This window comes from Crinia signifera, chromosome 3 (assembly GCF_055691185.1).
Source record: "Crinia signifera chromosome 3, ASM5569118v1, whole genome shotgun sequence".
Classification (NCBI taxonomy): Eukaryota; Metazoa; Chordata; class Amphibia; order Anura; family Myobatrachidae; genus Crinia; species Crinia signifera.
The window spans coordinates 324,518,165-324,544,811 of NC_139219.1; the positions used below are offsets into that span (position 1 = coordinate 324,518,165).

At 49.7% G+C, this 26,647-nt stretch overlaps 1 protein-coding gene across 4 annotated transcripts in view; it reads right to left on the reverse strand.

Annotated features, from left to right (window-relative positions):
- EFR3B (EFR3 homolog B) overlaps positions 1 to 26,647 on the reverse strand; it is a 160,492-nt gene that overhangs the window by 78,425 nt on the left and 55,420 nt on the right. For 3 of the 4 annotated variants that reach the window (XM_083178812.1, XM_083178815.1, XM_083178814.1), the window contains exon 2: positions 2,102 to 2,178. In XM_083178812.1, coding sequence (XP_083034938.1) covers positions 2,102 to 2,178 — 77 coding nt within the window. Of the gene's footprint in view, positions 1 to 2,101; positions 2,179 to 9,084; positions 9,177 to 10,042; positions 10,196 to 26,647 lie in introns of those variants that run through there. The other variant, XM_083178813.1, reaches the window with a different exon arrangement.

The following is a 26,647-nucleotide window of genomic DNA, read 5'->3' on the forward strand; positions in this document are numbered from 1 at the left end:
TGTCTCTAGGCTCGTGCCCACCTTTGCTTCTCTCAACCCCCCCCCCAATCCCATGTGTCTCTCTAGTCTGTCGCCTGCCTATCCAGCCTATCACCCCCCCGGTGTCTCTCATGCCTCATGAGGGGGGGGGGGGGGGGGGGGGGGGGGGGCTGGCAAATTAGCTTTTTCCTGCTGTATAACAAGCTACGCAGCATTAGACCAGAATGAGGTTGTGTTTTGCAAATTGCAAGTAAATGAAGTCTGTATTAATTTGTACTCAAAAATTTAGATGTCCAGCAAATAGACACAGATATGATACAACATTACAATGTTCACTAAGCGGCATCTTCGCGTTTATAGTACAGGAGCAATTGGGAAAACATAGTTTTGATATTTTTAAAGTCAATTTTCCTGTGTACTCCCCTCATCCTGCGTTTGGGAAGAGTTGATGTACTGATATTACAGCCACTTAGCATTGTCGTCGATCAGAGGTTGTCAAGTACACCCTACAGTTCATGTTTTCTGGATATTTTAAAAATCATGCACAGAAATCTTGATTTATATACTGCGTCAGTAAATATCCCACCAGCTTGCATAGACAGAAATCCAGAAAACATGACCGGTTGGGGGTCGGTACTTCAGGTCTACTATCCTAGCTGCCTAAGAGCTAAGCGAGGTGTAAGGAGACACTGGGGGAAGACGTTGCGATTTCTATACTGTTCCGGTCTCGTTCTCCTGCATTATATCACATTTCCCCCCCCTTCGGAGTAATGCATTCCCCTGTGTCCACAGGAAATCTGTCTGTTGTGTGTGCTCAGCACCTTTGTGCGTTACTGCGGCTGTGTCTCATCTCCGCAATGTCACCGGTTAGCAGAACCTGTGATAACAAATCTCCGAGCCTCTGTCTCTGTGCCAGCAGCTCACAGCACCGACCTATCAGAATTTCAGGGATATTTATGTTACTTTCATTTTTTATGTAATCCACAAACGGCAGTGGGTGGAATTCAGTGGGGCAGAGGGGCAGCAGAGCAGAAAGCTACACGACTGACCCTTAATGCCAAGTTAGCAAAAGGGGCATTGGTCAAAGGCCCGTCACAGACATAAGGATTCCTAGAAACTGATTGCTAGGGCCTTGGTTAGCAAAGTATCAAAGCATACAACTGGGCAAACCCATGCTGCACTGCAGGTGGGGCTGATGTAATGTGTGCAGAGATTTATAGATTTGTGACAGTTATATTTTTTCTGTGCAGGGTAAATACTGGCTGCTTTTGCATGTACAGATAGAGCCAGCCTCAGCCAGCCTGCTAGCGTAACATATCCATAACGCTGGTGGGTGGGGGGGGGCATGGCAAGAGGACAGAGATGCACGAGCAGCTCACTCGCTCGTCCCACTCAGCGAGGCCTCTCCACTTTAGGGAGTGGGCAGCGAGCGGGGGCAGACGGGCAGCGAGCGGGAGACAGCTGCAAGGCTTCTCACAGAATGGGGCGAGCGAGCGTCTTGTGTGCGCGCGCCCCATTCTGGCGGACTCTGGCACACGGGCGGGGGATGGCGCATGCCGATAGAATCACCAGGAGCCGCTATAATAACCGCAACTCCATTCGTAGGAAGATTTATTTTTACGCTACACTTTAGATCTCAGTTTGAAATGACCCCACCTGAATCTAACTCTCTCTGCACATGTTACATCTGCCCCAACTGCAGCGCAGCCTGGTTTTGTCCACTGGTGTGCTTTTTAGCTTTGCTAACGAAGCTGAATCAGGCCGGATAGGGACATTGAAATAGTCTCTGCCATCATTAGTATTTTATTAAGCCACAAGACCGTAAGAAACATGAATGTGACGGCAGAGAAGACCCACTTGGCCCATCTACTCTGTTCCTTATTCATCCTTTGGTGACCTCACACCTATGTGATCATTCATTCATTCACACTGTTCCGTGTTCCAGATCAGTAATCCTGCGTCAGACAAATACCCGCCTGTCATGTACATTTACCATAATTATACATTTCCTCCAGAGAGTCAGAATCTACTGAAAATATATATTCTGCACCTTCTAGAAGAGAATAGGTAGTATCTCATATAGAACACCCATCTTAGTACATTTCCCCCATAGATTCCTCACCTCTGAATCCTCTGGAAAGATATTATCCACCAGTCTCTTGTAGCGAGGACGTAGCGCACCACAGCAACAACAGATACCTGGGAGAAGGACATAGGTAGGGTTACTTATACCAGCATGCAATACACAGCTGCCTACTATTCATGCCTGTCCAATAGGAGATGTAGGGGGCAGGAGATGTGGGGAGCAGGACATGTGGGGGAAGATGTGGGGCAGGATGGGAGGAGATATGGGGGCAGGATGGCAGGAGACGTGGGGAGCAGGACATGTGGGGGCAGCAGATGTGGGGCAGGGTGGGAGGAGATATGGGGACAGGATGGCAGGAGACGTGGGGAGCAGGACATGTGGGGGCAGCAGATGTGGGGCAGGGTGGGAGGAGATATGGGGACAGGATGGCAGGAGACGTGGGGAGCAGGAGATGTGGAGGGCTGAAGATGTGGTGAAGATGTGGGTGCAGGATATGTGGAGGGCTGTAGATTGCATGTAGCAGGACTGGTGGAGGGCTCGATATGTGAACAGTAAGAGAAGTAGATGGTTGGCTTTATTGAGTGTAGGAGAGATGGAGGACTAAATGTGTGGAGGACAAGAAAAGTGAAGGGCTGGATAAGAGGTAGAGGTGAAGAACAGGAAATGTGGAGGGCAGTAGAAGAGGTGGAGGGCAGTAGAGATGGAGGACAGTAGAGGTAGAGAAGGTGGAGGGTAGTAGAAATGGAGGGCAGTAGAGGAGGCAGAGGGCAGTAGAGGTGGAGGTCAGTAGAGGAGGTGGAGGGCAGTAGAGGTGGAGGGCAGTAGAGGAGGTGGAGGGCAGTAGAGGTGGAGGACAGTAGAGGAGGTGGAGGGCAGTAGAGGTGGAGGACAGAAGAGGAGGTGGAGGGCAGTAGAGGTGGAGGACAGTAGAGGAGGTGGAGGGCAGTAGAGGTGGAGGGCAGTAGAGGTGGAGGTCAGTAGAGGAGGTGGAGGGCAGTAGAGGAGGTGGAGGGCAGTAGAGGTGGAGGACAGTAGAGGAGGTGGAGGGCAGTAGAGGTGGAGGACAGAAGAGGAGGTGGAGGGCAGTAGAGGTGGAGGACAGTAGAGGAGGTGGAGGGCAGTAGTGGTGTAGAACAGGAGGGCAGGTGTGAACGGAATATCTGGGCAATTCGTCCCTGATCCTCACCATGCCCTTGACCATTTTGCATTCCCTTGGGTTGGGCATGGCGCCATGGTACCATTTGCATCATCACATCCCTCAATGATACATTTTCCAAGCAAAATAGAACCAGACAAATAACAGCTATTCCTATATTTGGAGAGCAGCAATATCACTGCCGCTGCTGTAATATGGGGAAGAGTGAAACACATCAAGAAATGGGGATCACAGAACCCAAATACCTTCATCTGTATCATATAAAGGGATTCAGTACTGAATCCCGGCGGTCGGGATCCCGGCGTTCAGAATCCCGACAGCCGAAATGCCGACAAGGGGGGGACGTGGATCGCCCCCCCTTGCGGGCTCGCTGCGCTCGCACACTAATTTATTCTCCCTCCAGGGGTGTCGTGGACACCGACGGGGGGAGAAAGTGTCGGGATCCCGACCGCTGGGATTTTAACTGCATCCCATATAAAGACCTGTGTATTATAAACAGAGATGTAAAGTAGCGTTACATAACTTCACTTTATCTCTCTCCAAGCATTGATGCCCCCGTGTAGCCATACTGTAATATAGCCATCAGAGTTCCGTGTACTCCGCCTGCATTACTACCACCGAACAGAGGAACGTGGGACGGGCGGAGAGGGAGCAATAGACCGTTAATGACACTCATTATTTGTGGCTGGGCTGCAGGAGCATAAAACAGCTAAAATTACCTCATTACTTCGTTCAGTGCAGATAAAAAAATACTTAATGCAATAAAACCAAAAATAAGACAAAGCCGGACTGTCAGCGATCTGTCACTAATTGGGTAAAATAACAATCCAGCCAAGTGAGTTGTGAGCAAAGAAAAAAAACAAGCAATTTTGCAACCTTGGCAAGACCATGCTGTGCTGCAGGTGGGGCAGATGTAACACATGCAGAGAGAGTTAGATTAGGGTGTTATTTTGTTTCTGTGCAGGGTAAATAGTTTGCTTTATTGTTAAACTGCAATATAGATTTCAGCTTGAAGTACAAACTCCACCAAAATCTAACTGTCTCTGCACATGTTACATCTGCCCCACCTGCAGTGCACATGGTTTTGTCCATTAGAGAGAAAATTTGCTTTTGCGAGTGAACCAGAATCAGGCCTTACTGTGTATTGTAGCTGCAAAGCTAATGCATCTGGCATCCTCAGCTGGATGGGTCAGTGCACAAACAGCCAATCCGAAGCCGCCAGACAGTGTGGGCCTTATTCTAGTTCACTCTTTCTGTCAAAATCCTTCTTAGATGGACAAAACCATGTGCACTGCAGGGGGGCAGATGTAAAATGTGCAGAGAGAATTAGATTTGGGTGAGTTATTTTGTTTCTGTGCAGGGTAAATACTGGCTGCTTTATTTTTACACTGCAATATAGATCTCACTTTGAAGTAAAACCCCACCTAAATCTAATTATATCTGCACAAGTAACATCTGCCCCACCTGCAGTGCACATGGTTTTGTCCATCTAAGAAGGATTTTGTCAGAAAGAGTGAACTAGAATAAGGCCCTGTGAGTAGTATAGGTGGGAGTAGTGCGTGTGTACACTGTACAACAATGGTCATGGGATCATGGTCATAGAGTGCATTAGGATGCAGAGTGATTGACAGACAGTGACCACTCCCCAGCAGATGTACATTTTGATCAGCCCTAGAATTGCTCAGCGGGCCGATGTGTGTCCAATGGTAATCCTTGTACCATGCGGCTGATCTGAGACGCGTTTCAGGACAGTTGCCGCGGCTGCTGCGTTTTATATCTCCCCAAATCCACTGCGAACAAAAACACAGCAGCGACGGGCAACATGCCCACCTGTGAATGAGGCCCATAGGGTGGTATGAGAGCGGTCAAATCACGCAGCCCAGCCCCCCACCCCCTCCCAGCTAACGGGTGGGTGGGGTGTGTATGGTATTGTACACAGCTATAAATGGCAGCAAGCGCTTTCTGCAGAGCGTTTGTCACTGTCCTGTTTTCCCTCTCTGGCTCCATAATGGCGGCAGCTCGGACAAAGCCATTAATCTGTAAGAGAGAGAGCGGCGTATTTCTCGCTGACACTGGAGAACGCGCAGATAACGCTTCATAATGATACATTATTCTCAGTGCCGCTACTGCTATAATTCATAGCAGATTAATAGCTCGGAGTCGGTAGGCCAAAACCTGATCATATTCACGTGGGAACATTACTCCCAAATCCTAGACACTGTATATTCAGACATTTATATAGCGCACACATATTCCGCAGCGCTGTACAGAGATTATTATTACCAGTTATTATATAGAGCACACATATTCCGCAGCGCTGTACAGAGAATATTATTACCAGTTATTTATATAGCGCACACATATTCCGCAGCGCTGTACAGAGATTATTATTACCAGTTATTTATATAGCGCACACATATTCCACAGCGCTGTACAGAGAATATTATTACCAGTTATTATTTAGCGCACACATATTCCACAGCGCTGTACAGAGAATATTATTACCAGTTATTATATAGCGCACACATATTCCACAGGGCTGTACAGAGAATATTATTACCAGTTATTATATAGCGCACACATATTCTGCAGCGCTGTACAGAGATTATTATTACCAGCTATTTATATAGTGCACACATATTCCACAGCGCTGTACAGAGAATATTATTACCAGTTATTTATATAGCGCACACATATTTCGCAGCGCTGTACAGAGAATATTATTACCAGTTATTATATAGCGCACACATATTCCACAGCGCTGTACAGAGACTATTATTACCAGTTATTTATATAGCGCACACATATTCCGCAGCGCTGTACAGAGACTATTATCACCAGTTATTATATAGCGCACACATATTCTACAGCGCTCTACAGAGACTATTATTACCAGTTATTTATATAGCGCACACATATTACGCAGCGCTGTACAGATAATATAATTACCAGTTATTTATATAGCGCACACATATTCCGCAGCGTTGTACAGAGACTATTATTATCAGTTATTTATATAGCGCACACATATTCCGCAGCGCTGTACAGAGAATATTATTACCAGTTATTATATAGCGCACACATATTCCTCAGCGCTGTACAAAGACTATTATTACCAGTTATTATATAGTGCACACATATTCCACAGCACTGTACAGACTATTATTACCAGATATTATATAGTGCACACATATTCCGCAGGGCTGTACAGAGAATATTATTACCAGTTATAATATAGCGCACACATATTCCACAGCACTGTACAGAGAATATTATTACCAGTTATTATATAGCGCACACATATTCCGCAGCGCTGTACAGAGATTATTATTACCAGTTATTATATAGCGCACACATATTCCGCAGCGCTGTACAGAGAATATTATTACCAGTTATTATATAGCACACACATATTCCACAGCACTGTACAGAGACTATTATTACCAGTTATTATATAGTGCACACATATTCCGCAGCACTGTACAGAGAATATTATTACCAGTTATTATATAGCGAACACATATTCCGCAGTGCTGTACAGAGAATATTATTACCAGTTATTATATAGTGCACACATATTCCGCAGCGCTGTACAGAGACTATTATTACCAGTTATTATATAGTGCACACATATTCCGCAGCGCTGTACAGAGAATATTATTACCAGTTATTATATAGTGCACACATATTCCGCAGCGCTGTACAGAGACTATTATTACCAGTTATTTCTATAGCGCACACATATTCCGCAGCGCTGTACAGAGAATATTATTACCAGTTATTATATAGTGCACACATATTCCGCAGCGCTGTACAGAGACTATTATTACCAGTTATTTCTATAGCGCACACATATTCTGCAGCACTGTACAAAAAATATTTGGTCATTTGCATCATTCCCTGCCCCAGTGGAGTTTACAATTTATATTCCCTACCACATGTACACACAGACACACACACATATACGCTAGGTAGACACTTTTTGTTTGATGTTATATATCGCAGGCATGTCGAAACTATGGCCCTTCCAGTGAAACTACAAGTCCCATCATGCATTGCCACAGTTTTGCTATTAGGGAATGCTAAAACTGTGGCAAGGCATGCTGGGATGTGTAATTTCACAACAGCTGGAGGGCCACAGTTTGGGAATGCCTGATTTAAAGCAACCACTATGGTTTGTGGCTTGTGGGGTGGATTCTTTGACACCCAGAGGAAACCCTTGATAACACAGGGCCTTATTCTGATCGGTGCGGATATTCCCGCATGCGGACGGACCGCCGATGTTGATCGTCTGCGCATGTGCAGAGGTCACTCTGCGCATGTGCAGGCGATTTCGCCGCACGGATTCTTTATACGCCGCACAGGGGGCGTAGAGGGGCGTGAGGGGCTACTTAGCCTCATTACCCTATGCATACGCCCCGCGTTTCATGGGCGTTCCCATGCAAACGCGGGGCGTATGCATGGTAATGAGGCCGTGACGCGTGGGTACGGGGCGGGCATCTGACATTGCCGGATGTCAGCTGCCCGCCCCCATACATGATTTCATACGGACAAGTGTCCGTGTGGTCTAGGGTGGCGGGAGCTGGTGGAGCGTGCGGCCCTGCATTTGATGGTCGGCGACCATCGAATGCAGGGGCTGCTCCCAAGACGGAGGAGGCGTATCCCCGTCCAATTTCATGCGGATCGCCACATATCCGCGTACGGACGGCAGGTGGCGATCCGTATGGAAGGCGGGGATTCGCCTGCACGGTTGCGGCCGCATATTCTGATCGGGCCGCACCGATCAGAATAAGGCCCACAGAGAGAACACCCAAACACCACACAGATTTTGGAAATCAAATCGGAGGCCTCAGTGTTATGAAGCAATGCTAACCACTTCATCAACTGTGCTGTTCTATATTAAAGGGTTGGGATCGTTTGGTCAACAAGCATTAGGTCGACACCGTTAGGTTGACATGGGTCAAGGTCGACATGGGTCTAGGTCAACATTGGTTTAGGTCGAGAGGTCATTAGGTCAACACAAGCTTTAGGTCGACAGTCATAAGGTCGACATGGGGTTTTTCACTGTTTTTTTTTACCCGAATGTCGACACAGTTGGACCCAGTTTCCAGTGCACCGCATCCCCTCGCATCGCTGCGCTCGGCACACTATTTTATTCTCCCACCACGCCCTAGTGGATGGTCGGCACATGTCGGCTCAAAAAACAGTGAAAAACCCCATGTCAACCTTTTGACTTTCGACCTAGACACTGTTGGCCTAATGCTCGTGTCGACCTAATGACATGTGGGCCTAAACCCATGTCGACATTGACCCATGTCGATCTAGAACCATGTTGACCTATCCCCATGTCGACCTAACGGTGTCGACCCAACTTGCTGTAGACCCAATGACCATATCCCATATTATAGGGGTTATCTTCTCCAGGCAAACACAGCACCCGGTTACGGTGCTTCCACATTTTATCCAGAGCCCAACCTGGCAACACCACCGGAGCACGCCATGCTGCTGATAGATGCATAGAGGGCAATTTACTAAGGAGTTCTATTGAAGATGAGATGTTGCTATGGGCAACCAATGAGACTGTGGGCCAAATGCAATAAACTTCAAAAGTGATCAAATGGAGAGTGATAGACAGCTCCTACCTGCCATGTCACAGACTGTGCTTGTAAAATGTCAGACAGGAGCTGATTGGTGGGTTGCTTATCACTCTCCATTTGATCACTTTTGAAGCTTAGTGCATCTGGGCCTCTGTCTATTATCTTCTAGAAGGTGCTAAATAAAACTCCATCTTAGTAAATTTACCTCATAGAGGGGCTAGTGGCCGAGGCGACGGCATTATACAAACTGGAGGTGCTGCTGGTACCTGATTTTCCCATGGGCAAATCCAATCAGGAGGCTGCGCTGGAAATCTAGGTAGAGGGGCACTGACTGCACTGAAGGTCTACACTGGAGGTGCTACACAAGTGGGGGGACAAAAGGAATATTAGTGTTAATTGAGACGTCAAATTCAATCCATTATGATTGTAAAATACAAGGAAATATTTATATTTGCACTACACTAAGGGGGTGATTCAGGTTGATTTGCAAAAGCAAACTCCTTCATGTGTAGAGAGAGTTAAGGTCCATACACATTGGGCGACTATACCCAGCGTGTATGGACAGCAATGATTGCTATCATCGCTGGAGGTAAAGCCGCTCAGGGCATATGCACTGAGCGGCTTTACCCCTGCCTGGCGCTGTCAGCGAGGAGAGGACGGCTTTGCATAGTGCAGCGATATGCAAAGCCGTCCTGAAAGCCGCTCATCTGCTGGTATTACCAGCTGACCTGCTACATGCCGCTGGCCATGCACACACGTTGCTGGTGTACACCCATCCTGCCAAAGGTGCAAGTGCTGACCCGCCCGCTGTCAGAGTTTGCGCACCTGGTACATATTTAGGCGCCAACCATCAGTCACCCCCTCTGACCACGGCCTGCTATGCGTGCAGCTGTACATCTAGGAACACACGTGACACCTGCATGCAGTGACACACCCACGACATGCACACACAGCACGCCCACTGCATGCACCATGTTTGTGCAGCCGTCGTTGTTGCATGGAAGTCGGTTGCGACAACGACATATCTTGCAATCGCACAACCGGTGACATGCAGTAACGCCTTATTTGTAAACGGTTTTGTTTTAGAAGACAACATGTGTTGTAGTCTATTAATACACAGTGTCGCTACAATCTCTTGTCCCCAGTGTCACTCCGACCAGATAGCGCGTGCCAGCGTCCTTTCTATTTATGTCGGGGTATTTATGGTTCAAACTACTGACGTACCTGGAAATATAGCTTCAGACGTATGGTGTGTGTGCAGGACGTGGCGCCAGTCTGGCTGCTTTACGGCAGGATGCCCCAGCTCACGAGACCCTCTCCCCCTCTCTGAGCTCTCCCTGGCTTTCCCCCGCTTCTTCTCCCACTCACCAACTGCTCTCTCTCTCCAACTGTCACCTCATGTCTTATGCCCACTATCACCGCCTGCCTCTAGGCATATGATATCCTGCTTAAAAAAAAGCCTAACGCTGCTCCTCACCTATAAGGGGGGAATTCAAGAGCATTGACCGCAGACAGAGCAAATCAAGTGTTGATATTACAGTGCTGTTGTTTAATAAATTATAACTAATTTGTTAAATCTGTCCCATAACTGGATCCCCATGACAGTTACGGTAATGGTGCATATGGTGTCTAGGCACTAGCATACCTCCCAACATGACCCGTTCCAGGAGGGCCACAATGCTCTGCTCCTGGACTTCCTTACCAGTGGCAGTTGCAGAGTTGGGACTGCACCACTGTCCAAAATTCAAACAGGGGAGCCCCGCCTACCAGGGAGTCCCGCACTGTGCAGTTTGGGGTGGCAGCTGGTGGAGCACCCATATCTGCATTTTGGACTGTGCTGCAGCTTCACTCCTGTAACTGCCACTGGCATGGAAGTCCTGGAGCATCTTGTCCCTTATGGAATGGGCCATGTTGGGAGGTATGCCGTACATCGACCACTGCCAGTCGACAGTGATTAGGTTGACTGATGATAGTTTAGGCGTTGGTATAGTGAACACCAGCATCCCGACCTCTGGGATTCCGAACCCATGTATGTATGTGACTTACATGTAGTGCTGAGATATCATGTAACACATGACTCCAAGTCAGCACCTTGGACAGTTCTCTCTTATCTCTGTGCCAGCCTTATGATCCAAGCACATGGTGCAGTCACACAGCACAACCAGGGCACGTGTCCCCGCTATCTGCAGTAATCCACATAATCTGCTGTACCGCGCACTGCCCAGGCAGGCCTGGATAATATCAGCATCACCCGGCTAATGTGTAATAGAGATAACCCTGCAAATGTCATCCTACAATCAGAGAGATCATGTGTGTAACCGCTTCCTCCCGCTCACATCCACTACCCGCTGCCATAACTGCGCTGCATGCAAGCACACACACAGCTGCCATGCGGGGAATTCCTGCAAACTGCTCTGTGCCGCACAAATAAAAATAAAATGTTTTCTTTAAAACAGAAAAACAAAACCACAAAGGCTTATTTCTCACATAATAGATTACAGCGAACAAAAGGCCATCTGTTCCCCCGGAATAACAAAGCCTCTTAATAATAATAATTGCAAATTCGGCAGAAGAATGTGACACAGGCTGGCAGTACCAGGAGGGAGATGTTGCGTCTACTCAACAGCATAATACGTAACGTCAGCCGATGTACAGTACAGCACCACGCTGACTGGGGGCTGCGCATAAAGTACATCACCTCCCGGTTACCCTGCTGCGTCTTTTATATCGCCCCAATGGCTTCCACCAGGCATGTCCAAACTGTGGCCCTCCGGCTGTTGTGAAGCTACGCATCCCAGCATGCCTTGCCATAGTTTTAGCATTCCCTAACAGCAAAACTGTGGCAAGGCGTGATGGGACTTGTAGTTTCACAACAGCTGTAGGGCCTCAGACCGTTCTCCTCGCGTATGTCGCCATTTTATATTGCATGTATACAGTAATATCTAAAGGGAAAAAAGGAGAGACGGTAAAATTCAGGCCCAAAACTATCATCGCGTTATACGCAATGAGCCGCAAGCGATGCAGCTGTTGACGTAACAGAGCGATTATTTGAAACTGCGCTTGCACAATCAATTCTGTAAGCCCCTGCGATGCTAGCGTTACAGAGTGTAGGCGCTGGTGCAGAGGCGTGGTGGGAAAGTAATAGTGCGGGGAATATGGCCGTTCAGTGGGCGTGTCATCACAAGCGGCTGCCTTCTCAGGCGCTAGTATCGGAGGCCATGGTGGTCAGGAGGAGAAACGGCACCTGCTGAGGGGCTGCGGCAAGTGCCCATACTGACTGACAGAAATATTGGGCCATACATCTCTGCTGCGGTCACGCCAAACAGCCCCTCTCGGCGCACCAGATCGGGTGAGAATCTTCAAGCATCGGGTGTTCTTTTTGACGAATATGCGTCTTAGTCGCAATGCAATGTGAATAAAATGCACAAGGAGTCTGCTCTGCATAATGTGATATCCGGTACAACACTTGTATATCTGGGTGCGACTGATTCTCTGATCTGTACACGAATCACTACGATGCAGAGTCTGCCGCTTTTCTCCGATACAGTTACACGCATATATACATGCAAGTGCCGTATATCAATTAATTAGTCTCCTTGTGCGTCCTAGTCACGTTGAGTTGCGACTAAGACACATTTTCTGCAAAAAAATTGGCGCCAGACGTTAGCAAAACTGCGCAGGACTTGGCGGCTCACATACGCCCTACACTTTTGCGTTGCATGGCGTATTGAGGCTGGATGTATGAGGATGTAACATAAGCCCACAGCTTCTCCGCTATCTGTTATGAGGTTTTTATTCCACAAGTGTTTGCGGGAAGGCGGCCTGGAGCCGCGCATGCGACAAGAATAATCCTGTGTTCCTGCCAGACAGGCAGGATAATATGACATTTAATTTCCTGCCGTTCCTGTAGCCATGTCCTGCAGAACACAAGGGACATTTATACGCTGACTCCGAGCGGGAAACCATGGCAGGACGGAAAACCAGAACATGGGACGTGCGGCTGGGACTCACACACCAAACATGGCTCCTGCTGAGGAGGAAATTGGTAATCGGAGGTGCTAATGGAGAACGGCACACCTCCGCATGGTCACGTCAACGGATGGCACACGTCACACACTGCGCAGGCTGTGTACGGATCACACTGCAGATAAATGTCATTATTTCCAGCCTCTCTCAGTCAAAGGGCACCTGGTAACTTTAGGGCTTATTCTGCATCCTATAGCAAGTTACGCTCCGGTGTAATGCATACAGTAGATTATCGACAGATTGTGCTGCGATCACGTGGCGCATGTGCCAAGGTACCTGTGCGATCTGAGATTCTTATTGCAGAGTGATTGACAGGAAGGGACTGTTTGGGGGAGGTACAGTATCGGGATGTTTCAGCCAAAAGCCAAAAGACGGGCGTGTCACTGCAACATATGCCGTCAGCATCGTCGCGAGTCAACCAGATCCTGTCTTGCGAATGGTGATACGCCGGCCTTACAACATCTGCCTATACGCCGCCACGCCCGCCACTGAGTCAAGCCAAGTGTTACAGCCTAGATATCCCCAGGCACATCTAGACCGGCAGTAGCGCCGACATCGCGGGTCTACCCTCGGACATCTATTCGCCTGCCCCTGGGTCCACGTAGCAGACCGCCGGCCTGTGTCTTTAAATATATACGTTTCCACGCGGCATAAAAGTAGGAAATGTGCGATTAGTTTGTGTGAGCGGCATTATTGGATTTAAGCGCTGTAAATTCCGCGATTCCAGAGAGTAAATGTCTGCAGACGGCAGGAGCTCAACAACAATTTATTTATCGGTGGGTCAGGCCGCCTTCCCCGCTGTGTAAATGCTATGGAGGCGCCCGTGTAAAGGTCACCTGTTCAGCGCTGTAGCTGTTATACGCTCAGTGACCTTGTGGATACCAACGCTGCCATGTTACTGGTACATTTCCGATAATGGATATGGGATATGTATAATTATTATTGTGCAGGGTATTAGTTACTGCGCTAGATGTCATTATATACAGTAAGGCAGAACAGTAACACGAAGAACCCAGTGCAGCCTGTAATTCACGCTCCATAATATACCGTCAATGTTGTGAGATGGGCTACGGTAAATCCATAGGAAATGGAGATGGCTGGTTTGTGAATGAGGCCAGGAGGAGAAAGACATCCCGAGGCACGAGGCACTAATAAAGGAGCCATTATTTTGGGCTGAAGCCGCTGAACTAATGTAAATGTATTCAGTGAGATCCCAGAGGCGGGAAGAATGAAGGGCCTGATTCTGGTTCACTTGCAAAATCAAATTCTCTCTCCAATGGACAAAACCCTGCTCTCTGCACATGCGGGTGGCGGCTGATGGACTTGCAAGGCGAATTTTGCAGCCTTGCGAGTCAATCAGAACAAGGCCCTTAGTGCACAAGGAGTACTGTGCCTCATTGGTGTTTTCTAGTAAATGCATCTGCTGCTTTCTGCAAGCGGAGTGCCAAAAGTGCATAGGGACAGGGAATGAGACACACACACAGAATTTACCCACAGCCAGGTAAGTGTCACAGTGAAGAAAGATGAAACTTATGTTCCCCCCATCCCCTGGATGGCCACAGAGGAATCATTCACAGACAGAACATGTTTATAATGATTGGTTCCTTTTTTTTCTTTCCCAAGAGCAATTGTCTAATATTACTTCCCATTTCTGAGAATGGCTTTATAGAACTTACCCACCCCCCTGGCGCGGTAACAGTTCCCCTCCGTGCATACTGCCAACATGAATCACCAATGTCTATACCAAGATGGGTGCCACCAGTGAATCACCAATGATTGGCTAGTCTCTACCGATGCCATGCTGCAGCACTGTCATCACTAGAATGCAGAAGTGGAAGTTTCCTAATCAATGTCTACGGGCACAGCAGATGCTGGAAATGGTGAGGCAATGAGAGAAGGAGAGACGCAGGCTGGAAAATCCCCGGCTGCACACTGCTGCTTTTTATTCTGGTTCACAGCAGTGTGCTGGGGGAATGTGTGTGTCTGGTGCGCTAATAGCCTAATTCTGTCATGCACCAGACTGGTATAGTATTATTAAATAACATATTTCAATATACTGCCATAGTCAGGATTCAAGCTCATAACCTGTTGTATTCCAGTCAAAAACCCTACTCCTTGAGCTATAGTATCCAACATAAGAGCGCTTAAAAGGATTTTCCACTCTTTATTGGGCTGTAGCTGGAGTTTCTTTATCATGTATGTCTGTGCCCTATAAAGCCAAGAACTCCCTGTTGATAACTCGGAATTACTTTTGAAGAAGTGGTTGTCCTGGGTGATGACTGTCGATCCGCCATTTTCGTTTAGCTTGACCACATATCGCCAGGCAGGATTCAATGTCCCGCCTGCCGAACTACGCTTGCCACAGGTTTTATTCTACCTCTATGGGGGTCGTGGACCCCCACAAGTGAGAAAAGCCCCTGTGTGTCGGGATCCCCCTGTCAGAGCCTCATCTGGCACCTGGGGAGCTGGCGCAGAGACACCAGGCAGACCCTCAGGGCCCACCAGGGCGGGGAGCTGACGCGGAGACCCCAGGCAGATGCTCTGGCCACCAGGATGGGGAGCTCATGCAGAGACACCAGGCAGACGCTCCGGCCACTGTGGCGGGGAGCTGGTGCAGAGACACCAGGCATACACTCCGGCCACTGGGGCGGGGAGCTGGTGCAGAGACACCAGGCATACGCTCCGGCCACTGGGGCGGGGAGCTGGCGCAGAGACACCAGGCAGATGTTCCGGCCACTGTGGCGGGGAGCTGGTGCAGAGACACCAGGCAGACGCTCCAGCCACTGGGGCGGGGAGCTGGTGCAATGACACCAGGCATACGCTCCGGCCCCTGGGGCGGGGAGCTGGTGCAGAGACACCAGGCAGACGCTCCGGCCACTGGGGCGGGGAGCTGGCGCAGAGACACCAGTCATGCGCTCCGGCCACTGGGGCGGGGAGCTGGTGCAGAGACACCAGGCAGACGTTCCAGCCACTGTGGCGGGGAGCTGGTGCAGAGATACCAGGCAGACGCTCCGGCCACTGGGGCAGGGAGCTGGTGCAGAGACACCAGGCAGACGCTCCGGCCACTGTGGCGGAGAGCTGGCGCAGAGACACCAGGCAGACATTCCGGCCACTGTGGCGGGGAGCTGGCGCAGAGACTCCAGGCAGACGCTCCGGCCACTGTGGCGGGGAGCTGGTGCAGAGACACCAGGCAGACGCTCCAGCCACTGGGGCGGGGAGCTGGTGCAATGACACCAGGCATACGCTCCGGCCCCTGGGGCGGGGAGCTGGTGCAGAGACACCAGGCAGACGCTCCGGCCACTGGGGCGGGGAGCTGGCGCAGAGACACCAGTCATGCGCTCCGGCCACTGGGACGGGGAGCTGGTGCAGAGACGCCAGGCAGACGTTCCAGCCACTGTGGCGGGGAGCTGGTGCAGAGATACCAGGCAGACGCTCCGGCCACTGGGGCGGGGAGCTGGTGCAGAGACACCAGGCAGACGCTCCGGCCACTGTGGCGGAGAGCTGGCGCAGAGACACCAGGCAGACATTCCGGCCACTGTGGCGGGGAGCTGGCGCAGAGACTCCAGGCAGACGCTCCGGCCACTGTGGCGGGGAGCTGGTGCAGAGACACCAGGCAGACGTTCCGGCCACTGGGGCGGGGAGCTGGTGCAGAGACACCAGGCAGACGTTCCGGCCACTGGGGCGGGGAGCTGGTGCAGAGACACCAGGCAGACGTTCCGGCCACTGAGGCGGGGAGCTGGTGCAGAGACACCAGGCAGACGTTCCAGCCACTGGGGCGGGGAGCTGGTGCAGAGACACCAGGCAGACGTTCCGGCCACTGTGGCGGGGAGCTGGCGCAGAGACTCCAGGCAGACGCTCTTGATTAGATCACCCTCAGAGAGGTCTGAAGGTTTCAAATTAAATCAGAGAACGGGATGTTCACAAATAAGGAAGCCGTCTGGCCCTCCGTGACAAATGCTAATTCAGATTTTCTCCTCGGACGAAGAGAAGCTGGAAATGTGTTTGAAGACTGGAGACGCCGATGAGTGAATTTACATCTCTGTGCTGTGGGCTATTTATAGCTTCGGCAAAACAGATTCACGGAGGAAATGAAGTCATTATAAAACGGAGGTGAGTCTTACAGTATACCGTATATACTGTATATAGAGAGAGTTAGATTTGGGTGGGGTGTGTTCAAACTGAAATGTAAACTGCAGTGTACGAATAAAGCAGCCGGTATTTACCCTGCACAGAAACAAAATAACTCACCCAAATGTGACTCTCCCTGCACCTGTTACATCTGCCCCACCTGCTGTGCAGCATGGTTTTGTCCATCTGAAAAAATTGCAGCCTTGCTAACAGGCCTGAATGAGGCCTTTATAGTGTTAGCGGTCACAGGAGAAAAAAAAAACGCTTTGTTGTCTCAATAAAGCAGCTTTTATCCGATTTTAAGTCATTTTTACTTTGTTGTAACGGTACTTATGTATTATCTGGGCGCCCGATTTTTTGATTGTATGCCTTAACTTAAGGCATACAATCAGATGCGATGGATCCGATTTTTCGGAAAAATCGGGTCGATCGCATCGCATGCAACCAAATCGCATGCGATGCGATCAACGCGATTTTTACATTGGATTCAATGTTAAATGTCCCCCAGACCCCATTTTTTATTGTATACCCACCCTGTTCATACCCCCACTATCCCAGTGGGCATGGAGTTGATTTTATATAGTGTGGCGAGCGCAGCGAGCCCCGCGAGGGGACGCAGATTACTTAACATGTATTCCGCGTGTGCTCGCCACGCTTGGGGCTCGCCACACTATATAAAATCAACTCCACGCCCACTTGGATAGTGGGGGTAAGAACATCGCATTGCATGAGATTTGGTTGCATGCGATGCGCTCGACCCGATTTTTCCGACCCGATCAAAAATTCGGGCGCCCAGATAATACATAACTTTTTTCAATTTTATTTTAAAATCTTGCCTGGGATTTCGGTTCCACTGGGTATTTGCTAATCAGTGACAAATAGATTTGTAGTGGGGAAAATCCCAGGTTAACAAATGAATAAATAGTCCCCTTAGTGTGACAGGGAGCAGTCCTGTTATACCCACACGTAACACGTCTACGCAACACATTGCATAAAATGCAGAGCAAATTGTTCCGCCACCAAGTAGCAGCAAATGATATAATGAGAGTGTTGAAGCCCACACACTTCTTCTGAGCCTTATATCATACACAGAAGAGGAGGGAGCCCGGTCTGTGTATGTAACAGAACAAATAACATACTTTCCTAACCTCCCTGAATGGCCGGAAGGGTCTCAAAAATTGGATCCCCCTCCTGGCCCCCCGAAAGGGTGGGCAAGCCTCCTGCATTTAGTGGGGGGTCTTGCACCCTCTTCCTCTGCAGGTCAAATACCGGCATTCGCTGCCCTTTGGGGAGGGGGCGGGGCTAAAATGCTGCAGAGCACGTCAATTAGTACCGCCCCCTCCCCGAAGAGCCGCAAATGATGGTATTTACAGGAATGGGGGCAGGGCTTAATGACGGCAAGCCCCACCCCCCCTCACAGACAGTGTCTAGGAAGACAACCAATAGGTCGACACGCAGTCGGTCAACATTGACAAAATGTTGACATGCACTGGGTCACCTCTGACAGAAGGTCGACGCAAGCAGAAAGTCTACATGAAAATGGTCAACACAAATTTTTTTACCTTTAATTATCTTGGCCTAGTGCACGTCGACTTTTGTCAATGCCAACCTAATGTTGACCTTTTGGTGTCGACCCATGGAATAAAAGTCAGTTCAGACTGACAGGGATAGCATGCGGCAATATGATTCTTGCTTCAAGCGTGTCCCTTCTGCTTTTCAAGTAGGGACGGTCAGAATGTCAAAAATGGTTTGTTTCCAGACAGAGATGAAAAAACAGAATCATAAATGGCTCATGCGGCTCCAATGAAATCATCAGTCACCCTTTGGAAATGATGATCAAAATCCAACTGAGTTCAATCAGGATGTCATTGGACGGGATCGAAGACAGAACGATGCCGAGTAAAATAGCGAGTGCACATTTACCTGGGAAGTTCATGGATGGTTGGACTGTTAAAACTTACAGATGTAGCGCCGCTCATTCAGTGCTGGGGCTCGCCCGATCGCCCCCACTGGCAAACCGGCGCTACATCTGACTGGGACGCGTGAGGGTCCCACACATACGTGCGTCCCAGTTTCCTGGTGGCGTGCGACAGGAATCCGATTCTGGGAGACAGGCAGGATTAGGGGGGGGGAGCGGGGAGGTGTAATCGTGCGGCAGAGACCGGCGGCGAAGCGGTGGGGACCGGCGGGGAGATCCGTAGTAAGGGGACGCACGCGTGATTCATGCGCACACATCCCCTTCCGGCGGCTGGCGGGGGCTGCCGAATCTACCGCCAGCCCCTGCAAGGAAGAGGGACGCTCCATCTGTATTTGTTTTCAGACAGATGAAAAACAGGACCATAAAGGGTCCATGCGGCTCCAATGAAATCGTCAGACAGTCATGTTTTGGGAGTGCAATTGATTGTAATCAGGATGTAATTGGACTGGACGGCTGTGTACAGATCTCATACAGATGATGGCAGGTAACATTGCTAAACAAATTTACGTCTTTCAGTAACACCTAGGGTGGCCAATCCCGGGATCGGCGGGATCCTGGGATTTGGCCCCCAAAATGCCGGGATTTCAATCCCGGGATTGGAGATTCCAATCCCGGGATTTCGGGATTAGACTGCGCATGCGCAGTCTAATTCCGGACAGCGTCTGAGCACTCGCTCAGACGCTGCCCGGCTTCTCCCATACCCGGCGTGCGGCCTGCGCAGCGTGATGAGGTCAGCTGTCACGCTGCGCAGGCCACACAGCCGCCCACACGCCCAGCAACCTGGATCAAAACACCTTATCAGTCCAGCACAGTGCACGCCCGCCCAACTACCCAGCTACCCGCCTGGCCGCCCAGCTACCCGCCCGCCCAGCTACCCATCCAAGCTACCCGACCGCCTGCCCAGCTACCCGACTGCCCACCCAGCTTCCCGACCACCCGTCCGCCCCCCTGCCCAGCTACCCGACCTCTGGACATACACGGCTCCCAGCAACCCGGCTAGCAGACATACCTGCAGCTCACCTGGCTCCCAGCAATATCTGCACGCTCGCCCAACCACCCAGCACCCGCAAATGTAAGTACTATGAATGTGCAGGGTGGCCGGGGCGTTTTTTTCAAATTAGGGAAGCCAATCCCGGGATTGAAAAAATGCCCCGGGATTGGCTTCCCTAGTAACACCGAATTTATGAATGTGTCCACATCATTGTGTCGACAGCATAAATATACCACAGGGTCGGGGGAAGTGTTCTGAACAGTTATGCGGCACTGCAGAAGCTTCCCACTATGACTCACATAAAGTCACTGTATGCCACCCTGCACCAGTACCAGCAGCACGCACAGCTATCTCCCATTGTGTCTTCCAGGTAATGAAGAGCAAGGTGAGGGTCTCTGATGCATCGCATTCCCTTATTATACAGGAACAGACGCAGTGACGGAGGAGGAATCCTGTCACTGGCTAACCTGTAATCTGCACATTACACACCACGCTGAGTAATAGCGCCGGCTGCTCTATCACGACTGCAGTCATTAAAACCAATGCCGAATCCCACAGGTTCTCATCTGGAATATGAAACAAACTGCATGCGTTAACCTGTTCACGCCCGTCTTCCTTCATAGACACTGTGTAATCACGCTACCGGCTCAAAGCTGACACGTTCCTGATGCTCACATGGAATGGCGGGATGCTGGACACATGGAAGACTAAGGAAACATTAAAGGGCTGATATATACAGTATATAGTATTAATATACACGCAGTAATAAAGATGCGGCAACCGCTGTCATCACCTCTACCACTCAGTCACTGTTCTTGTAGGTGCAAAAGGGATGTCATGTAGATAGTGTGGGCGAGATGAATTAGGGTGCGATTTTTAGACATGTGCGATTTTTTGTGGGACAAAACACGTTTTTCAAAAATCACACAAGTAATAACATGCAAATTGCGGTAAAATTTGCACGTTTGCACCAAAATTTGCACCCTATTACATTTTGCCCCGTACAGTGGCGCACGCAGGGGGGGTTTCTGATTACCCAGAAACCCCCACCCCCGACACACCAGATTTTTTTTTTTCATTAAAAGGCAACTTCCGCCGTGGCCCGCGTTTACCACCGCCCCTTGGAAATTGGCTCTGCCCCCTTTTTAAACACCCGCGATGAAAAAACAAGTACAGCATCCATGTTTCATAGCTGTGTCTACACAGCTGCTGCTGCTGCTGCTGCTGCTGTGTTCTGCCTGGCTCTGTCCCTCCTCCTCTCTCCAACTACTTAACACTGATGCTGCCTGTGCACCGGCTAATGCTTTTCAATGAGCCGGGGGTGCAATTTCGATGCACGATCGTGGTGGTTGGTGCGTGTCTTTCAGCACGCATGTCACACGTGCAATGTGCCGGACGCTAGATGAGTGTGGCTATATCTGTAATAGATGTGTTCCCCCGGTACTTGTGTAATATCTGGGTGCCCGATTATTTGATTGTATGCCTTAACTTAAGGCATACAATCAGATGCGATGCGAGGCGATTTTCGGCAAAATCGCATCGCGACCAAATCGCATGCAATGCGATCGACGCGATTTTCCATAGGATTGTATATAGCGTGGCGAGCCACCGAGCCCGAAGCGTGGCGAGCGCAGCGAGCCCCGCGAGGGGACGTGGATTACTTAAAATGTATTCCGCGTCCCCTTGCCACGCTTCGGGCTCGGTGGCTCGCTGCACTCGCCACGCTATATAAAATCGACTCTATGCTAATTCGCCCAGCTGGTCTGAATCAAAACGGACCAGGTACTGTATATACCAGTAGTCTCAACTCCCATGCTCCGCTCCAACCCTCCCTGGAAACCCCCCCCCCCCCCCCCCCTGCCAAATTCTGCATTTGCCCCTGCCATAGGTCAGTGAAAACAAACTTTATTTACACCTTTGGGATTGATGGGTGGTATCCATCTGGAACTCACCAAAATACCTCTCTTACATAAGTTCCAGAAAAAGAAAAGATTATAGTTCCCCAATTGCCTTAATCAACCCCAAAGTGCCTGTGTAACACCACCCTATAACAGGAAGCTGTACAAAGCCTTCCTTAACGAGCGCCAGTTTGTCACAAGCAACCTCTAAAGCACAGGTTCGCAAAGTCGGTCCTCAGGACCCCATACAGTGCATGATGTGCAGGTAAGAGTCAAGTGAAATTATTAACTCCACCTGCGGATCTTTTAAAATGGGTCCGTGAGTAATGAGTGCACCTGTGCACCTGCCAAATGTGAACTGTGCGAGGACCGAGTTTGAGAACCCTTGGTGTAAAGTGTATTTTTTTCATTCCCAGCACCCTCTGTGGGGGGTAACACCCTTGAAAATGACACCTCCAAGGCCTTCATCACGGTAAAGCAACCGTGAAGCAAAAAAAGATCTAAACACATTGGCCACAAAGATCTGTTGTGCTGGGCCTTGTAGTTCTACAGCAGCCAGAAAGCCTGCCTTCCCTGGCCCTACTGCTGGACCGGTCTACGCCGCGCAGCAGATTTCCATGACGAATCCGTATGGTTCCTCTGGGAATTTCGCTCACCAGGCACAGCAAGGTACTCTCATTACCTCACAGCGGTCGCCCACAGCTCAGCAGCACACATTAACCCTTCACCGCACATCAGACGGCGCCGTTCCTCTCTGCCACGGCCATAAAACTTCATCTTTTTTCCATATTACGAAACTAGGCATGTAGACGCTGCAAACGCCTAATCCTGAGCAATACAGAGCTCTCCCCGGAGGCAGGAAGCCCATTATCGCAGACGTAGAACTGTACATCAAACGCTGGTACAGGGGAGACAGTAAATAAGAACATTGCAGTAACCTTAATGTGCTCCGCAATGTGCCCGTGCTGGCAGAACCTAAAGCTCTGCTATCCCTCACAGCCTGTTAATACGCTCCACCTGTCATCCTGAAAGGGTTCTATGCAGAGAATATGGCATTAGCCTCAGAGGAGCGGGCCCTTGTGCAGGCTCTGATTGGGCCCCCTCCTGCCCGGCTGTTCGCGACCCGGCATGTGGCTCTGCGCAGCGTGACGTGATGTCAGAAGTCACGATGCCGTACGCGTCTGCTGCGGCCCACTCAGTGCAGCACCCCTGCACCGCCTGCTCCGCTCTCAGGCTGCACCGTCTGCCCCGCTCCCCGAGCGCACTGGGTTGGGGGGGCATTTTTTGTTTTATTAGGGTTGCCAATCCTGTGATCCCGGAATTGAGCATTTTTCAATCTTGAATCTTGAGATAGAAGAAAAATTGCGCATGTACGAATCGCCAGAAAATGTCAGTGGCGGACATTTTCCCAGTGATTTTTTTGGAGCTGGGCAGCCAGTGCCGGGACCTACGGAGAGGTAAGTTTATTTAAATAGATGAAGGGTGCCCCGTGGGCACTCAGTCATAATGTAAGTCTCTTTTAAGCCACCTGGTACTGTACGCCCAGCAGTGACGCCTTGGCACGCCGCCACCTTACTTATTCCTGTAGCGTGGTACCAGGCTTAGTGCGTCAGCCGTGAAGCCTTCAGCACATCAGAGGCAGAGGCATCTTTTAACAGACCACATGGATTAAAGCCCCGGTGTTGTGTAATCTCACAAATCTCTTTAAATTAAGCATGTTACTGGCTAATCCAAGAGGAGCCGCTATCTTGTAATGACAGCTGTAATCTCCTGTCACTGAGTACATCAGAGTCTGCCGCATACAGTATGGCTTCCATACAGTATGGCTTCTCCGGGGACGGGAAGAGGGGAGAGATGGGATCCACCAGCACGTTTGTGCGTTGCTTAGATACGCACGGTGGGCGTTACACGGTTTGCGATGTCCGTCGCACGGTAGTGTGCGAGGGGAACGCTTACACTAGCATTTGCATGATCTCGCATATGAGAATCCGCTGACCACCTCCGATTCTATCTATCGTTAATTAGTACTTCAGTCAGCCACCATATATGAGCCATAATGTAGCCATCTGTGCTCAAGCATGGATATCCATACAACCTGGACTGTTTGTATGCGTAGAAGGAAATGGGTAAAACAGATATGTAGGACGCCGTTGAGACATACGGACTCACATCGCAGATTGATTACACTAAGCCAGTGGGAAGTTGGACACGGGGAACTATTTGCTGTAATAAGTGCATCTGAGTGGTCAGTGCGGCTGTCAATCTAACCAGAAACATGGCCGAAGGCTTCTTACACTCCATCGCCATGGCAGCCTAACAGTCCAGGTCTTAAAGATATCCATGCTTAAGCACAGATGATTTAATTAATACTTCAGCCTGATTATACCATCTGTGCACAAGCATGGGTATCTTAAGAAATAACACCCCTATTATCTCATCCCATAAAAACCTCACTTAAATGGAGGATAAAGGACACGAGCAGATGCGGTGGGACAATTGACTTTTCCTCAGAGGAGACGTGCTGGAGTCTGACCTCACATATGGACGATTGGAGATGAGAAAACCTGATGTAGAAGGCTAACGGCCCCCATACACGTGTCCTATTTGATCCCGATTTCACCCAATTCCGACGGATCTGGTCCTAATCGGATGTGTCTGGCATCCGATCCGATGCTCGGGCCCTTGTACATCACCGGGCCCGTCTGGTGGTTGCTATGTAAACCACACCCACAATTACCACAAAGTAAACTCTCCCCAACTCCTCCCACCACAACCATATCTGACCAACCAGGTGCGGGTTGGGATCGTTTGGTCTACAGCAAGTTGGTCGCCAGTCATTAGGGCAACACCATTAGGTCGACATGGGGAAAGGTCGACATGGGGAAAGGTCAACATTGGACAAGGTCGACATGGGTTTAGGTCAATAGGTCAATAGTGTCTAGGTCGACAGTCAAACGGTCGACATGGGGTTTTTCACTGTCTTTTTTACCCGAATGTCGACACACATTTCCAGTGCACCGCATCCCATCGCATCATTCGCTTCTCTCGCATCGCTGCGCTCGGCACACTATTTTATTCTCCCACCACGCCCTAGTGGATGGTAGGGCATGAAATACCGCCTGTCGGCACATGTCGGCTCAAAAAACAGTGAAAAAAACCCATGTCCACCTTTTGACTGTTGACCTAATGCTTGTGTCGACCTAATGACCTGTCGACCTAACCCCATGTCGACCTTGACCAATGTCGACCTATCCCCATGTCAACCTAATGATTGTTGAACAACTATCTGATTGGCCGGTGATAAAAACCAGACACTTCATCACTTCACCGAGCTTTAATAAATCTACCCCTTAATGTCTTACAACAAGAACAGGGTGTAAAACATCTGGGCCATAATAATAAATATAATAATATATGTATGTGCCAATAAATGTAACCTCAGTCCTGTTGGGCCTATCACTGCACCAGACGCCCCATGTCCAGAGGCAGTCTGACTCATTATAATTCCGCTAACGAGGTCCCCCGTGTAACACAAACATATGAAGCCGTAGATCTGACGTTTTCACACCTGCTCGCCCCATTACCCACAGGGCACAGAGGGCAGATATAGTGCCACTTGGCACGGGCCTTGGAACTATCCAGTGCTCTGTAAGCAATGCTAGCAGTCTACCTAGTTGCAAGGGGCCTGTGATACATCCTGCTGAGCGTCCCCGAGGAAATGTTTAAATACAATATTTAAATGCAAAACAAAATAGCACAATATAACGATGCCAGGATGGAGTATGCAGTACTCCACACTCAGCCCAGATGCCACTGCGTGTGCCATGCTGAAGTGGCACAGATTCCACGCAGCCCTAATGACAGCTGCACTATCACCACAATGTACACTGATTACGGCTGATTATGACACGTGACAGGTACTAGTTCTATATTGGGGCTTTGGATGTACGATGCCCGGGAACAATCTCTGCAGCCGCCCTGCACATGTGCCCGCAGTCAGACGCTAATAGCAAATCCAGAAGTGCTTCCGTGGGCACAATTAGTGCCATTCTGCCCGCACTAAGCTGATGAAGGATAATCAGGAGAGTACACATTGGGGCGGAAGCCAAGAGCGGAGTGCAGTCTCCAATAACAGCTGGAGGCGTAATAAGAGTATTGGGGATTGGGGTATATCAGGTGAAATGTCAGATGTCGCACAATTATCATGCCCACTGTATGAGAGGCAGCGGGAGAGCACCAGCCTGATCCGCTCCCCAGAGGCTGACATCCGGGCAGAGGTGGGGGCACAGCACTACTGCTATAATGAATTCCTTCCCAGCAGTGAATTATTTATCTGCAGGCAATGTTAGCAACCAGTGCCTGACTGCAGATAGCCCGACCGATCCCCCCCCCCCCCCCCCCCACGCAGCGCCCCACACACTGCATACATGCTGGGATTCTATTAGGTTTGGGCACATACTGACCAGGGCATTTTATCAGTCTAAAGGTGGCCATACACACGCAGATTTATCTTCAGATCTGGCTGGTTGGAACAAAAACCTGGTTATGGATGAGGGCAAATGACAGTTGACCATTTGCTTGGAAATGCTGGAAACCTGACAAACTGTCACTCATCCATAACCAGGTTTTTGTTCCAACCAGCCAAATCTGAAGATAAATCTTAGTAGTGTATGGGCACCTTAAGGGGGAGGTGTATCAAATCTTGGAGTGAGATAAAGTACTGGCCAAACATCTCTGGTCATTTTTCAAACACAGCCTGTAACATGACAGTTAGGAGCTGGTGCTCGATCTCTCTCCACTGTGGGGCT